The sequence below is a fragment of the Pleuronectes platessa genome, chromosome 7, assembly GCF_947347685.1.
Source record: "Pleuronectes platessa chromosome 7, fPlePla1.1, whole genome shotgun sequence".
Lineage (NCBI taxonomy): Eukaryota > Metazoa > Chordata > Actinopteri > Pleuronectiformes > Pleuronectidae > Pleuronectes > Pleuronectes platessa.
In genome coordinates, this window is record NC_070632.1 from 18,871,184 (window position 1) to 18,888,036 (window position 16,853).

Sequence of the window (16,853 nt, forward strand, 5' to 3'; positions counted from 1 at the left end):
TGCCAGTTTAGAGAAAAAGAAGAAGCCGTAACAGTGGTTGTGTCTATGGTTGTGTGGGTTAATTTGCACGCAAACAGGAAGAGGAAACTCTTCACTAAGATGGAACTTGACTTCATGTGCAGAGGCTGAGCAGATGTAAACATGTAACCGCACTTGGTGGCCTGCAGCGTTCACGTCGTCATCTGGTGAGTGAGCTTCTTTGGACTTGTGCTACGATGCTAACTAGCCAGGTTTGCTAACAACAGTGCTGCGGCAGCTTGTCAGCTCAGGTAGAATAACATCCGAGCAGCGGAAGTCCTGTTGTTGTCCCGCGTGTGGACTGTTCACGTTCTCCTGGATGCTTAGCTTGGTTGTTTCAAGGGTGAAGGAGTAGAGTAGATTAGCAGTGCTGTGTGTAAGTGTCCTGGCGTTACTGGTGGAGATGGTTTGGAAATTCTGCTGAACCGAGGTCAGAGTTTGGGTGTGTAACAAATGTCTTTCTGTGTATGTGACAGATCTGGGGTGCGGTAAATCAGTTCATGCTCAGTCTGTTTTCACCTTCCCTCTTCAGGGTTCATCCTTCTCTCCTCTGTCATCTGGAACACACCCACGGTACTAACAAGGTTCAAACAACAGTAAGTGATAACACTGGCATTCTCCATGTTTTATACAACTGCAACTATTAGGACCTGATTATTTTCAGTACCAATTTATCTGCAGCTTATTGTCTTGATAAACAATTGTTTTAAAAAAATGTCAGAATGAAACCATCAAATGTTTTGTTTACCATAGTCCCAACCAAAAGATATTAATATTTTTTAAAACGGGAAGGAAACCTTTATATAAGAGAAGCAGGAAACAACTTGTTAATCATTGTCTATACGATTACTGACCATTTTTAACTATCAATCAACTAATAGACTCTATATATAAACTATAACCTGGTAGGATTCCTTATAGAATATTTTGGAGCCCATTAACGCTGTTATTATTGATATTTCCTTTACTCCTTTATTTCCCCTTGACCTCTGAAAGTGTTTTGGCTGCATCACAAAAAAAAAAATAGCACTTAAATGGCACTTGCTTTTAGCACTTTGTAGTTTTGCTTCATTTTGAAGAAATTGTACTTTCTTGATTGTTGTCATCCTGGGTCTGTACCCTCGGGGTTGAATGCACTTATTGTAAGTCGCTTTGGATAAAAGCGTCAGCTAAAGGAAATGTAATGTCACTTCATTCCACCTAGTGACATGTTGCATTGCAAATCTATATGAGCTTATCCTGCTAAACTTGAACAAACATGAGGACGGTGTAACTTACTGTTCAGAAACATTCTGTTGTAACCGACCGTAAATATGTGGCTGCTCTTCTATAGCTGTATCCAAACATAGTGTGACTTCCACCCGGTGATATGCCTGGTTGCGTTTCACTCAAAGTGCAGTCAGTCAATCAGAGGAGGAGCTCAAGAGGCAGGAGAGAGGACATGGAAATACACATTGCAGCAGTTTTTTAAACCACTGAACTTTAAACCACTGAAGTATCATCTTAGGGGGACCAAAACCTCAAATTAAATCCCAGAAAAATGTAAAATATGGGGCCTTTTAAATCTCCAGCTTGTCAGAATTCATATGGTTGGAGTAAAGGTCTGACACTATCCTTAAAAGGCGGACACATTGGCTGCTCAAGATTTTGTGGTTTGGCTAAAGGGAGGGAGTTGAAAACAAAAATGTAATTTATGCATCGCAGTATTGTTTGAAAAAGTACCTGGCCTTATTGACTATCCATATCTATTCAAATTTGTTATATTCTTCCACCATTCATTTCAATTCTGAAAAATATATTGTGTTTTTTGCAGTGGCATATCGACAAGATCGACCTTCAACTAGACAGACATATCAAGAAATGTTCTCAAGAGAGGTAAGTGTTGTTTTGCAAGGCCAAAGTCTGTTAGTTGGACAAAGGCCCCTCAGTTATTCCTAAGTAAACTTAGCAGATCCTCACTCTGTTATTGTTCCTCAAATTGTTGTATTATGAGTAGTGGTAGGCATTAACAGCAGTTTTTGCTATTCATCAGCTTTTCCTTCTCTGGAAAGTCGCTCTCAAGATGAATTTGGATGTTGTATCCACTTCTATTCAGCTCAGTTCAATTCAGTTGAGACCTAAAATATATCGAGCTTTTTCCAGACATAAATTCCAGTGGATGTCAAGTCTTTTTGTTTACAGCACATCAACACCAGTGTATGGCTTTTATCACCAAAGGCTCTCTTGTAAGTAATCATGTCACCACATATTAAGGACGAGAAGTTAACATTACTCATTCTATCTTTGACTCAAGCACATGGAGAGGGTGATAAGCAAACAACAAACAAAGATTTTTGTCATGCAAAGGGGATTCATCATGTTACTAAAGTTATCATTATTCCATCTTTATTAAAAAAGATACTTTTCTGAAATTATTACATGTTACTTTATGTCACTGTAAGCTACAAAACAAGGTAATAAACTGGTCTTTACAGTAAACACACATTGTTTAACTGCTACTAGCTCTGCTCCACACCCTGTCACTGATTCCTTTCACGCACTGCTAGTTTTTTTATTTACATAGAACTGTTCCTCTTTTTCTTGCTATTTACCAGAATTATGACGTTACTTGCTAAACTCGTGAGATCCTGCACCTCTTTGGCATCACTATGACCGTTTTACCCCCACCAAGTTTTGCCAAAGGACCAACATTTGATGGGTCATTGTTCCCAAAACCATAATAATTCGATAACTTGTTTTAATATCCATGGGTACACAACAACTTGACCTTTAAATAGTAACATTTGTTTCAATCAAATACACTTCTGTTTAGCAGGTAAATCATCAAATGTAAAAAGTTTTTTTCACACCTCTAGCAGATCTGGACTCAGCCATTGACTGCCTCGACTAGTTGGATTGTATTTTTTTTGTTCTTACATGAAATTCTGTTACACATCACAATACTGCTTTTTTAAAACGTTGTTTATTGTGAGGTTTCCAGAAGGTAATTTAAATTTTAGATTTCTGCAGAATTTGGTTGATTACGTTGATTACTTGATGATGGTTCTTCAAAACCGCACACACAGGCTATGCACTGGCCCTTTGGGGCTTTTTATCATGTTAAATCCTATAGACATTCAATGGGCTTTATTTATTTTATAGTTAAAAACCTATATTTTTGTGTCCTGTCAGGTGAGCTATCGTCGAGTCGTCAACGTTGTTGAAAAGCGGAGTGTTGTGCCTCGACCGAGTTTGGAGTCTGACCGAGACTTTCGTGAAGACCAGTGGTACAGTGGGGCCCGTAATCACCAGGATGCACGAGAGTATCACAAGGACTGCAGTTACCAACCCGAAGATTGTCATTACTATGATGACCACTCCAACTATGACAACTTTCACAGAAATCCCTCAGCCCCGCGAAATGTAAGAAAAGCTTGTTGTGCATAGTTTGCAAATCACAGTCAGTTATTTTTCTTCTTCTGAAAAAGAATCATAGCACTATAGCCAAGTCAGAGTCGGTTCAATCGATGATTAGACTAATAATTTTTTGCTGATCAAATCGAAACAACTATAAATTGCATCTCAGTGTGTGTGACTAACCTATACATGACATACAGTCAACAGCATAGTCCATTGTTGTTGCGGTGGTTATAAGCATGTTTGTATGGACCAGTGTTTCACAATTAATGTTGTTGTACATGTGATTTTTGTTTTCAGGAGGACCAGTACTCCCCGCAGGGTTATCCCAGAGACGACTTGAGGTATCAGTTGGACTCGAGGTAATTTATATCACACCTTCTATTTCAAGTGTTCTTATTTTGTTAATTGACCAGTTTTTGTTTGTCACGGTCTTCGTGTGAGATCCTCAGTTGCTTCACTGAATTCTCTGTGCACTGCATCAAACTGACCTGTAGGTGGAGGCAAAGTATTTTGTTTTGAAAAGTGAATATTATAAGCTTGATTGGTTTTACCCAACACCAATCAATGAGCATAAATCTTAGAAATCTTATAAAGCTATCTGTTTTACAATATATTTGAAATTCTCAACCCTTACATTCCATCCAAGACAATATAAGAATATAACATCCATAGGTACAAATTGTTCTTTTGGCAGGAAAGTGCTGCTTTGATAAATAGATTTAGGAATCATGTCTCATTAGCTGTGAGCACACAACTCTTAAGTTAAGTTTAAGAGCTTAACCCAACACAGAGGAGCTGAGTCCAGTGGTTATAACTCCTATATCAACACATACGCCCCTCGCTCCAGCCACTTCAACATACCTGCAGTTTATAGGCACAGGCCCCATTTTTTTCCAGGAGTCATACCAGGCTAGCGAGAGGGACAAAGGGCACTAGTGTCTACTCACTCCGCCAAACAACCCCACCCCCACCTTGTGAGCAAAAACAGCTGGACCACTCCCTCTACAGTCTAACACCCGCACACTTCGCAGATATTCTGAGCAGCATAGATCTATAGTGTCCAGATTATTTTAAAATCAATCTGCTGCAAATTGGTCAAATTAGTCAAAGGGGAAGACATGCTCACTATTCAAATGCATCTCAGCAACCTACACTGCAAATTTAGAATAATTTTAATATGCCAAAGTGATTATTGTGAAAACTTTACCTGTTGACACACTGCGAGAGGTTGTAATCACACTTCACTGATTTAATTACTTTCAGACTGTGTAACTCTTTTTTTGAAAGATCATAGCCATTTTGTCACTGTTTCAGTTTTTGGATGCTTTGGGTGTTTACATGGAAGTCACTTTGAATTCAGGCTGACGTTGCACCAACTTTGACCATAAATTATAGCAATATTAAAGTGATTGCCTCCCTCCTCCTGTTTCCTGACAACAAAGCAGGAAGCCTATGTGTGTGATTCATTTTTGCACAAGGTGGTTCCGTGGCCTTTAAGACAAGCGGGCAAAAAAAAATGAGTGTTTCAACTCCAACACAAGACAGAAAGTCCTGGCATTCCAGCGTCTGTATACAAAGGAGAGTTTGCACCAATGGAGTAATGGCGCAGCCTCAGTGGCTACAGCGTGACCCTTAATGTACAACATCATAGTGACAAACACCTGAGTCACTCTTCTAGCATCCTTATGGAGGTTTGCCCACAGATCATGAAATGAACTGAATTCCAAATTATAATTTTTTCACTACCTTTGTAAATCCACCCAGTTACCTGAAGCCAGTTTAGTTTTGTAATCTCGTCGATATCAAAGAAATGTAGATGCAAATATTCCTGATCATGATTTGTTTGTTCAATCCCGCAGGTTATCTTTAGGATATCTAAAGAAACTTTTCATCTCTTGCTATGATGACTGTCGGTATCAAAAATATAGCTCCTATGGAAAATCTCTCCCTCTGTAATAAGGCATAACCCCTAACATGTCTGTTAAAAGATTGATTTACCTTTTATTGAGTTCTTTTCCCCCCTTAAATTAAGTTTATAAGTTTCTCTATCATCGCCTTCTGATGTGGGCTTTGTACTGTATGGATGGCGGTCGAGGCGTTTGGCAAATGTCAGGCTGATTCTCGGCTACTTCAAACACAGCATGAGTCGTTAAAGTTTGAGGCCTTGTTAGACCTGCTTTTTATTTGAGATGTGGCTCGAGTTCAGGCAGAGGTCGGGCCAACCAGGTGCCTGTGGGTCATTTATACTTCTGCACCTAAAGGTTTTCGTTCACACACAAGCTTTTCTTTGAGTCTGGAAAATCATTAAAAGCAAGGTTCAGTGAACGGTGACATTTCACAACTTAATGGTTTTACATTTAACATCAGATATGGTCATTACATCACATGGTTACTGTGCGTTATGACTTCAGGATCGTTTTTAGTGCAATTGTGCCTATGCCTACTGTTAAGGAGAGATGGTGAAAGACGACCAAAATTCGTGCAACTGTCGGCCAAATGTCGCTTGTGCCAAAGTGGTGATTGCCTCCATTCCACAAATTGATCAGTGTGCCACAGCCGGAATTTAAGTCTTTGTGGTTCTGCCTCCTTTTTATGCTTTTTCCATTACACATTAGTAAGCACACACTGACGAATACCCAACACTGTTGCTTTTTAAAACCATTAATGATGAAAATTATGCATTTTGAATTTGCAGTCAACAAACTCTTGATTTGTTTATCAAATCTTCCGTGGACCGTTGTTTACCAAGCAGTCGTTTCCAGGGTTCAAAGCAGCTTTGGTAGCCGTTGATTTGTCCGAGTCAGAATTTTCTCCCCCATGTTTTTCAGGAACAATGGCCGACCTGCTCCCTATCCCCGCAGCAGAGGCCGAAGGGCTCGCTCTGCTCGGAGACAAGCGGTGGACAAAAAAACCAAGTCAGTCCCCTCATGTCCATGTGCTTTGTTTTTTTACTAGTAAAACCAGTAAACAAACTGCCAACTGTGTAAGCAGGGAGAGATTGAAATCAGATGTCTAGTTTTTGATTTAAGTCTTACGCTTACATTTAAACGTGACAATTCCTGTCTACATAGAACACTTACTAGAGGCTATTGCATTAACTTGTATATTCAAAAACAAACATTATATTCCACTCTTATATTTTATAGATAGAAATTAGTGTCCAGTGTGGAAGGTTTTCATAACAGGAAACACTAAGTTTATCTACAAAGATCCTGTACTGAAATCTCAATCATAAGGAAACTTTAAAAATGTCAAATCAGTCAAAATCAGAGTTTGTTTTTTAGTAGAAGTTTCCTCAGAAGAATTTGATCGTATGTGAAGTGCAGCTCACTGTTTTAAAGATGCTTCTGCCTGAGGTTATCATGCACACATACAATTGAATAAATACCTTTTTATAAATATTACTGATCCAAAGCATTTTTTAAGACAATTCATTTTATTTATTGTTTGCCGCACAGAACCTTTTTCAAACTTCAACCTTTTGCAGGATTTATTAGACACTTGAACTTCTTGATTATTGCTCATTTCTGTAGAGGAGACCCTGATGACTGCCTGAGCTCTGCCCCCGTTACGCAGCACCGCTCCCCTGTGAGGAGAGAAGCCCAGATCCCTGGATGCTCTGGGTCAAACAGCAGAAGCAGGAGTTTCTCCCCTGACAAGGTCAAAGGCTCAAAGGCTCAGCCGGCCGAGCAGAAACGTAAGTGATGAGTTACAACCCTGTGTTGTGATCAGCTGAATGTTCTGAAATAAAGTCCTAATAGCTGACGTTGAGCAAGAAGAATTATATGATTATTTTATTAGCCTCTTATGATTTGTTTGTTTGACTTATTTTTCATGATAAAAATGTCTATATGTATTTATCAATTCTCAAAACAAAGTTAAAAAGTGCCTCACGCAAAGTAAAAGTTCATTAAAATAAATAAAAACACAGTCCTAGAAGAATAAAAAGATCATTATTACAATAATCGAAAAATCAGGGAATGGCATTCAAGACAAGTATGTTTTAAGCATTGATGTAACGGAAGCTACTGACTCAGCCCGCCGTTTTTCCTCATGCAGGATAGCTGCCAAAAGCAACTATGCAAATTGTTTTGTTTGAACATAAGCAGCGTCATGTGACCTGGGAGTGAACGCCGATTGTATCCATTACAGACAAAAGCCAGATGTAAGTGGTTGTTTGTGGGTTTTTTGACCATTTTGAGATTGGTCACGGCAAGTAAAACCCTGAAGGAGACAATTAGATGGCTTGTAGCCAGTAGAGCTGTGAATTTACCCTTTTATCTAATACAATGTGTGTCCTTGCAGCTGTTTTGTAAGGACAACAAAAGAGACCCTTTCCCCATTTTACAGAAACGTGTATAATTATCATGTGTAAAAGAATTAAGCCATTCCAGGTGTAGCATCTGTTTTTGGAGGTGTAGTGTGAGGGGTCAGGGAATGCTGAAACACGTTAAGATGTTAATTACACCAACACCACCCATTTTAGAGGCTGGGAAAAGGATACCCTGGGTTTATTGGGGTAGTTTGGCTTTGGATTCAGATTCTGACCTCTTTCTTCAGTGAGAAACCAACTCATGCTCTGGTTTAACAATGTTTTCAGAATCACTGGGAGCCTGTCATTTGACGTGTTTTCTTTTATGACTTTAACAGGCTTCTCAGCTTAAAATTAATTAACAATGTGGAGCTAATGAAATTTACTTTTAACAGAGCTCCTGTCAAAATTGTTCTGACACAAGGCCTGTTATTAGTCTGAGGGAGAGAAAGGAGGATAGTAATTTCTCCAGTGCTTTGATTTGTAAGATGCATAAACATATTAATGTGTTAGCAACATGGTTGTAGCACCCTTTGAAGATGCAATAAAACTGTGAGAAAACAGTTGTACTTCCCTCTTCCACCTCCATCTGGGATATTAATTAGGGCAGCAGAGCTAAGTAGGGATTTGGTGATGTGCAGTGACTCAAATCTTTGTCAGAGATGACTATTGTTATATAATTTATAAATAGTCTGTTTGAATGCCTGAGCCTTTACCGCTATTGTTTGTGTATAGTCCATAGTCCCACTGAGGGACTCAAATTAGGGTGTGTTACCTAGGCTCACTCTCATAACTATGGTAGATTCCTTAAAAAACTAACTTTAATATATTCGTTTTGTTCTAGACACAGTGGAGCCAGCAAAAGGGACAATATTTCAATTTCGGCACAGCCAAACTCCTCGACCACTGTTGTGTGGGAGGCTCTAACAAGGGAGTGATAAACAAAATAATGATTTACTCTTTTCAGCTGCTGGATAATGCCATGGCGTCACAATTGTTCACAATAAGGACTGATTATCTAATGTCTCATAGTTGAAAGTAATTGTTCCCTGCTGTATTTTTAAAATTCTTATTATATGTTATGGCTTTTTTACCGTTCATTAGACAGTCGGTCCCAGACCACCGACCCACCGGGAAGCTCCCCCATGGGTTTTATTGTACGAAGCTAAATTAAATAAAAAAATGCCATGGTAACCCTGATGTATTCTACAGGTCGCCCTCTATTTATAGTTGTCTCCTCTTTGTGAGAACGTTGTATTTTCCATTATTTATCTGAGACTGATTATCTGCATGTTGGCTCACAGTTCTTTCCATTTCCAATTGTCTTTATTCTCTCTGTAGATAAACCCAATGTGCTGGCGACCAGCACTCCCAGCAGCCCTGTGGAGGAGTCTCCTCACAGCTTAGGATCTTCTAAGGTAAAATAATATGCTCTCAGAAGAAACACATTGCATGAGTAAAATAAAAATATAACTTGAAGGGCACTGAGTGGAGCACATATCTCTTGTCAGACACACACAAAAAAGTCAAGAGAGTTTGTGGCGATATGAGCTGTTGTCAAGAAAATACCTGGATCTGTTTAGCAGAGTTAATAGTTCACCCGCTGCCTCTGCCTTCTTCGTCCCGCTGCTCCTCCTCTCGACTTGAATATTGCAGAGGATTTGTTGCTGTTGTGCAAAGAACCTCTCGCTGTGTTGTTCATATGTGAAAAGCAAACTTCGGGTAAACTCTGTATCCAATACTCCGGACTCAGGCCTTGTCGGAAAACGGCTGTAGATATCAGTCATCTAAATATGCCAGATCTGTTTTATCAGATTTTATTAACTATTCCCTGGGAAATCAGTGGAAAATAACCCCTCTTATATTCTGATAAGACATTTGTGGATCTGCCTTTTTCTGGGTCTGCCACAAAATGTATTGGGTTCTTTTCCCAGCAAAAGTTTTTGTGGAATCTTGAAAACCCAACAAACTGAGGGAGGTAATAATACTCAGTAGCATCTACCATACTGGCTCATTATTTTATCCAGAGAGTTGTACTGTATTTGGTCACGTCTGTTTACTGTTGACATGCGGCATGCGTAATGAGACATGTACGAAAACAGGACCTCAACACCCGTAAGAGAGTAGACTTGTCTCTATTTGAAACACTTTGAAATCAGAACCAGTTTCTAAACCTGGTGACCTTGGTTCTAACCCTTAACCTTTGGCCCGCCAGGAAAAAACTGCATCTGTAGTGGAGACGCAGGATGTGCCTGCTGCCAGCATGGAGCCAAAGCCGACACCAGAGGACGACGTGAAGACTGGCCGGTTGAAAGCCATTAAGGAGAAGGCTCTGGAAATTGAGAAGGTAGCAGGGTTTTGTCCATTAAACCACCTAACGTCTGTGAATACTCTTAACTCTCTTTTGTATAGACCACCATTTAACTTGCCTCTTTTTTTTGTCAAAGTTGAACCATGCTCCACTATCACTGGATCAATCCCTTAATTTGAACAGGGTATTACTGAGCTTTAAAATATAATTTTCTTAAAACAAGTGGAAAAATCTGCCAAGGAATTGAGATTGTTTCCTTGTTTCAATGACCAAGATTTGCATACATTTGTCCTCATAATGAAGTACAATCTGATTAATTCTGTCTTGTTTTAGGATATAAAAAATTATAATCCTGAAACAGCAAGGGAAACCTATAGTCTTGTCTCCCCTCATCGGGATTTTTTTTTATTTGACATTTATTTTGTGTTTAGTCTTATCCTTCTAACTTTTAGTGACCCCTTAATTGCCTCTCTTCAGCACATCTGACGGCTGTGACTGTTCTGAGTCGAAGGGGTCACACAGGATGTGGGCACAGGTCAGGCAGGGTGCCAGTGGGTCGTAGTTGAGAGATTATATAGAAAAAAATAAACAAGTTTGTACACTGCAAGAGAGACATTGTAGCCCCAGAGGACTTAGGGTTTTCTTGGGTTCACCATATTGTGTGGTTGCCCTCGCCACATGTGTTTTTCACTCTAATGATTTGGTGGCTCATGGATTCACACAAACCATTAACATTAGCTCTATAGTGTGGCTGGGGGTTTTTAATTGAAGAAACATTTGTCGGAGCAGAGAGGGATGATTCAGCAGAACAGTCCTTTGCACATCAGGTTTTGACGTCTGTTGCGGCCTGCTATTTGGAGTTGCACTTCTTTCCCTCCCCTTCATCGCTCTCCACTACAGTACCACTTATCTGTTCCCGTTAAAGCCGGGCAGGAATTGCCCTGAAGGATGCAGGCGGCCCACCCACAGTGTGGTACGTCTCCTGGCATAAGCAGACACATGCTTACCCAGCCATTTGAAACTGCTTCTACAGACGTGGTGAGAGGCACAAACCTCCACAGTGACTTTACTGCGACATCTGTCCCAGGCTCAGTTCAACACACACAGCAGTTCAGGTAGTGGGCGGAGCAGGACCTCATATTTTCCTAAACTTGCTTGAAGGAACTGATTCATTGAACAGCAGTTTGTGTGTTGCATCACAAAACTGATTGAGCACACACCTCCACCAAAGTCCAACAATCTGCACGTTTCACACACTCGGAGAAAGTGACCCATTAATTAGTCCTAGGGAAAACAATGAAAATGTCTCGCAAGGTTGAAGGAAGTGATAAAAGAATCCTGGATATACCACTTTGTACAAATCCACACTAACATTATATGGTTTTTTTCTTGCCCCATGCCCCGTCCTTCCATCAAGTTTCATGGAAAACTATTCAGTTATTTTGCCTAATCCTGAAAAACACAATAAATGGAAAGAGGCTAAAACTTAAATCTCAGCGACCACATGCTTTTGAATTCTTTTGTCATTCCTTATTCTTATATTTTCAGCCAGTACTTAACACTGTGTATACAGTATACATTTAGCAGAGGCTGGTTCCTCTAGACTTTTCACACCACTTAAACTTGCATACTTTTTATTTGTGTTTCAGTGTTTTAAAGGAAATCAGAAACCTCAAACAAATTAATTGACACGGTAAACATCCCTGCTTATGACTCTGCTTGTCATAACTTGTTTCACAATATGAAATCATTTCATTTCTGACAAGTTGACTAGCATGTTGGGAAGTGTGGAGTAATGCATCACTCTTTGGAGTGACCGCAGAGCAAATCGCAGCATGTAAAACAGCAGCTCCAACAACAGGAATCCAGAAAAATATCTGTTCAGAAGTGCCTGGGAGTGATTTTCAGAGAAGTCTGATCATCATCTCAATCAGTGCAAATGAAACCTATCCATTTCAACTGTTGGCCCCTCCATCTAGAGGTCCGGTTTGCAGCTTGAGTGATTAAAATGGCTCTTTTAATATCCCCTAATGTGTACCAGCCCTCAAGTCATTACCCCACTTCCCCTATTATGCAGCACCCCTGCCTACATCAGCGCTCACTTGAACAGAGCCTCACTAAATGTCTATGTGAGCGCCTTATGTATAATCTCACTCAAACCCTCAACTTCCCAACTCCCCCCCACACTCCTGTCAGTGTGGTCACAATTTGGACCTCCACAAACATCCGATTTGGGCAGAAGCCCACTTTTTCAAGCCTTCTCCTTAAGGCCCCGAGTGTTGCAGTTTCTCTAGGGCCTCCAGCCCCTCCTGTGTGGCCCCCAGTATCAGTCTAAAAGATCAGCTCATGGCTCCCACTCCAGGGAGCGAAGGCACAAACCTCCCTGCAACCTTTTCTCACAGCATAAAGAGCACGCTCCGGTCAGAAGAACCCTTCCTGTTTGTTCAAGTAACATGGGAGCATGTTTTTGTCTGCAGTTGTTTGTTTTTCTGTCTTTTTGTCTGCAGAATTAGGGAGAATCTACAAGACAGATAACCTCAAAACATGGGTTGGGGAAGAACCCATACAATTTTGGTACAAATCCAGCATTGCGAGAGAGAGCATTTTTTAGCTTTTTTTTTTTGATTTCCTATTTATGGGTGTGTGCAGAATCTAATAAAAACTTAGCAATCTAGTGAATTTAAATATGGTTTCATTAGAGGACTGTTGGGCCTCGGCGGAGGTATGCCCTCTATTGAGTGACATTCTAGTTCCATACGAGGCCTCTTTCCCTTTCCTTGTCCTCTTTTCAAGCTTTGCCGTGTATAAAACTGTGTATATGCAACGTAATGTAGTGAAAATGTAATCACTGTCAACAAAGGCTTTAGCCCGGGAAAGCTTAGGTAGATTTTGTTTTGAGAGATGGCAAACACAATCAACCCTAAGTGATTAGAGAAGTGCTGGTTTGTGGGACATTCACCACATGTTTGTGTCTCATTATTCCTCGGTTCCTCTCACGTCTTCAAACCTGGAACAAATTCGTCTTCCTCCCAAATAATGGTCGCTGAGTGAAAATGTTTACAAAAGTAGACATTTGCACTTGAGAGTGTAAAAATCAACTTCAACTTATGGTTGCGTGTTATTGAATTAAGAATATATAATATAAAAGGTGGAGGAAAGCCTAAGATGGGACAGCTGACACTGTATGCTGAAGGAGAACCAAAACTTGTTTTGTTGAATGAAGTTGACCCTGAGCTTAGCTGGCCACACGTGTTGTGAGTCTCTCACTTCCTTGTGGTCAGTGGTGAGGCCTGTCATTATGTGGGGCCACAAATTCGCTTGACATGATCTGCAGACATTAAAGCATCAGCCTCGGTCCAAATATCTCCCACAGTCTGGGATATTTCTGTCTAAATTCACTTGACCTGCCTTCCCTTGTGTTTGTGTGTGTGTGCGTGCGTGTGTGTGTATAATACGTATTGGGATAATAACACGTATTTCTTAAATATTCATAATCAATAGTTACTCTACCCTACATTTTCCCTGTATGCTGAGCAAACAATTTCCTGAATATATGTACTTTGATGTACAATGTGGGTTAGGGTTACAGGAATGAATAGATAAGTGAGAATCTCCTTTCTGAACATGCTGTAGCTAGTTGAGTAGGGGAACTATCATGGGGAGAGAGGTGAGAGACGGTAAAGCTATCATGTCTAAGCTGGAGGCATTGTATTCTTTTAACATCATATAATTATCAGGTACAGCATTAAATAGGGACCTTTCTTTTTCTCCCATCAAAATTTGTTTGTAAATTTATCATTTGACATTACCTTACTTAGCCTAGTTTAACCCAGTCAGAGACGTGCAACAAATTGTGTACATGGGATTTTTCTCCCTAACAGGTACGCTCGGCAGCCTCTTTCATCTTCTAGTTTTTAAAGCATGCCTCGGTTCTTTCGCTTAGAAACCTAATGAGCAGTTCTCTGTGGTGAATTGTTTCTTTTGTCATTGTTCCAAACTGAAGGTCATAGTATTTTGGTTTCTTTGACCTTTTCAAACACCCGTATATTCAAAACCCCACCCTGCTGAGCTCCCTCTCACATTTCACATGGAAAGGAATTGTTACCAATTGTTGATACCAAAAATAATTAATGCCAATTCTTTTCTCACTCAGTAAGGACAGTTCTAACCAGTGGGTGTGTGAGCTTATTGCAGACACTCCCTTTGCCCCCAAATCTCCAGAAACTGTCATCAAGTACAGTTAAGGCATGCAAGTGTGATTAAATTAATTTACAATTCACTGCTCAACTTCCTGGATACATGAACATGAGTTAGCCTCGACACACGTTATGTAATGTGTATCTAGGCAAGGAAACAGCACTTGTGGTCAAAAATTTCCCCATAACTGACAGAACCCTGGAATATACCCATTTAACCGGTTAACCTCACATTCTGCTCAACACTGGACACTGATTGAGGTTGACAGGCAGCATTTTCCTTGTCAAAATGACCCAAACCAAGGATTTATTGCGTTTTACAGAGAGTAAATGTCGGATGAGATACTGTCAACACATTTTTGTTCTACGACAAAAGCTCGCACTGCTCACATTCCTAAAATGTCTATGCAGATGAACGTGACACAGATATTCAGTATGTCTCAAGAAAATGAGGCCTGTTTTAAGTCACCACTTTGAAGAATTAGGTCATTTGTCCTGACACTTGAGTAAAAGTGACACAAAGTTTTCCATCAGATTAAGTGATTTCCTACAGTAGATCCAAAAAAGATATTAAACAGACGATAATGACCATGTTTTTGGAGATAAGTATATCCTTCAATGCTGTTTTTTTGTAGACATTCTCTAATATTTAAGAACTAGTTGGATTTGATTTCTTGTATTGGACAGCAGAGTGGTTGTTTTAAGCCACAGAAACACATTCTGTCTTCCCCAGTGACTCTAATTTGAGGGAAGAGGTGGTCTGGGCTGCATTAACTCAGCACTGGAGGACCCCTGGTGTACCAGACTGCTTCTTGACAAGCTAACCTTGTCCTAAATCTCTCTGCAGCTTCAGCACAGGGCCCCACATTTAGCCTTTTCTCCCCAGGTGATAAAGATGTTGTAGGCTTGCACCTGGGACTCTAATAAAGAACTTTACAGCCGTTTTGTGTCGGCAGTAAAATCTGAGAGGGATGTGAGAGATTGTTACAATGGGGTGTGAAAGAATGCTACAGCGCCACTAACATACTCTGACACCTCATGTTCCCTTTGTTATGGGCGGACCTGCACTTGAATGGGCTCGCTCGCACACATTCACACACCTGTTTCAAAGAATATACCAATTTACCAGAAGATGGTTATGACGAGAGTGGACCTGTAGAATTCAAAGAGCTGACAGGTGGAGCGGCTCCCTTGTTTGTGGGGTCCATTACTATTTTTGATCAATGGGCCTTTAAATAATATCACAAATTAACGAAAGCATGGGATTCACTTTATACACACGTGGCACACGATTTATGCATTAAATTCGACTTTTAAATGACAATCACACAACGATGAATTGTTTTTTTTTATGTGTGCATTCTTGTGGGTGCGCGCCATATGTGGAAATGTCTAACATCCTGATATCTTGGATTTAGCAGTGTTCTCAATCTGCATCACTCATATTGACAACTTGTGCTTTTTATTACAATTAGAACAAAATAATTAAATTAAATATTTAGATAACCAATTTTATCGTCAGGATGACCTCTAAATATTAATAGTGTCTTGAGGACAGACAAACGTATGCTATAATTTTTTTAATGTTTTTATCAAATTGTTATTGTCATTATGAGTACATATTATTAAGATTTCTAATGTCATTTTTGTATGTGCAGCATTACAGGCAGGACTGTGAGACATTTCGCACAGTGGTGAAGATGTTGGTGGCGAAGGAGCCTAGTTTGGACAATCTGCTGCAGGCTCCTCTGGATAAGAACCTGTTGGAGATGAAACAGCGCTGCCTAGATGCCCTCAGGCACTTTGTGAAGGAGCTGGACGAGGTATTAGATCAACCAGACACCTCAGCAAAAACGACAGGTCCCAAGACACAGGAGCAACATAATGTGGTAGAGGAGTCTTAAAATCGTATTTCTAAAATGATGAGAAAAATGTCCAAATAAGAATTTATAAAAATATATATCTTTAATATTTCATTTCAATCTTGTTTTTAATCAAGTAATAGCAACAGTGTAGTAATTATTATTATTAATTCATGATTCATTGTGATTATATACAAGGAACAGAGTAAACTGTGGCAATTTTCTACTAACTGTAACATAAAAAGGATTTAATTCTTCATATCGGATTAAATAATTCCTAAAATGGATATGCTTTTACAGTGAAAAACCGTTAAGTATTATGAGGGAAGTTTTAATGCGAGGAGCCTTGTGGAGAGAGATGCACGAGAGTCTAATATCAGCTGTCTTTTACTTAGGTCAATGATGTGGAAAAATCAATCACATATTATTACATTCACTTTATTTCCGATCACATTTGAACTGATCATACAACCAGCATGGGTCCTGATCTATTTGTTGAATCCTACTGACGATTTTAGTCTGGCTTTATTTACACATTTGTATTCTCCAACCAGTATTTAAGGGTCCAAATCTATAGGGTGTTTTGCAGTGCAGCACTATTCTGTATAGAAAAGATCAAAAATTATTTGTAGATCATATATTATCTATGTAACTTGTGCCTTTTTAAGATATTTTTGTAAATAAATGTTACCATCTTGAATTAATTGATTACACTCCTTGTTTCTTATGTCTATCGAATACTTTTGCACATGAAC

At 39.7% G+C, this 16,853-nt stretch overlaps 1 protein-coding gene across 2 annotated transcripts; it reads left to right on the forward strand.

Moving 5' to 3' along the window:
- LOC128444872 (periphilin-1) lies at positions 1 to 16,802 on the forward strand. 2 transcript variants are annotated; one of them, XM_053427548.1, is made up of 10 exons: positions 1 to 185; positions 495 to 614; positions 1,832 to 1,893; positions 3,190 to 3,420; positions 3,715 to 3,776; positions 6,246 to 6,332; positions 6,951 to 7,114; positions 9,071 to 9,147; positions 9,945 to 10,076; positions 15,895 to 16,802. In XM_053427548.1, coding segments are annotated over exons 2-10 (1,062 nt in total). In that variant the 5' UTR covers positions 1 to 185; positions 495 to 613; the 3' UTR covers positions 16,141 to 16,802. The 2 variants fall into 2 exon arrangements, with proteins under 2 accessions (XP_053283523.1, XP_053283522.1); XM_053427547.1 differs by having other exon boundaries at positions 6 to 185; positions 551 to 614.
- The last annotated feature ends 51 nt before the right edge of the window (positions 16,803 to 16,853 follow it).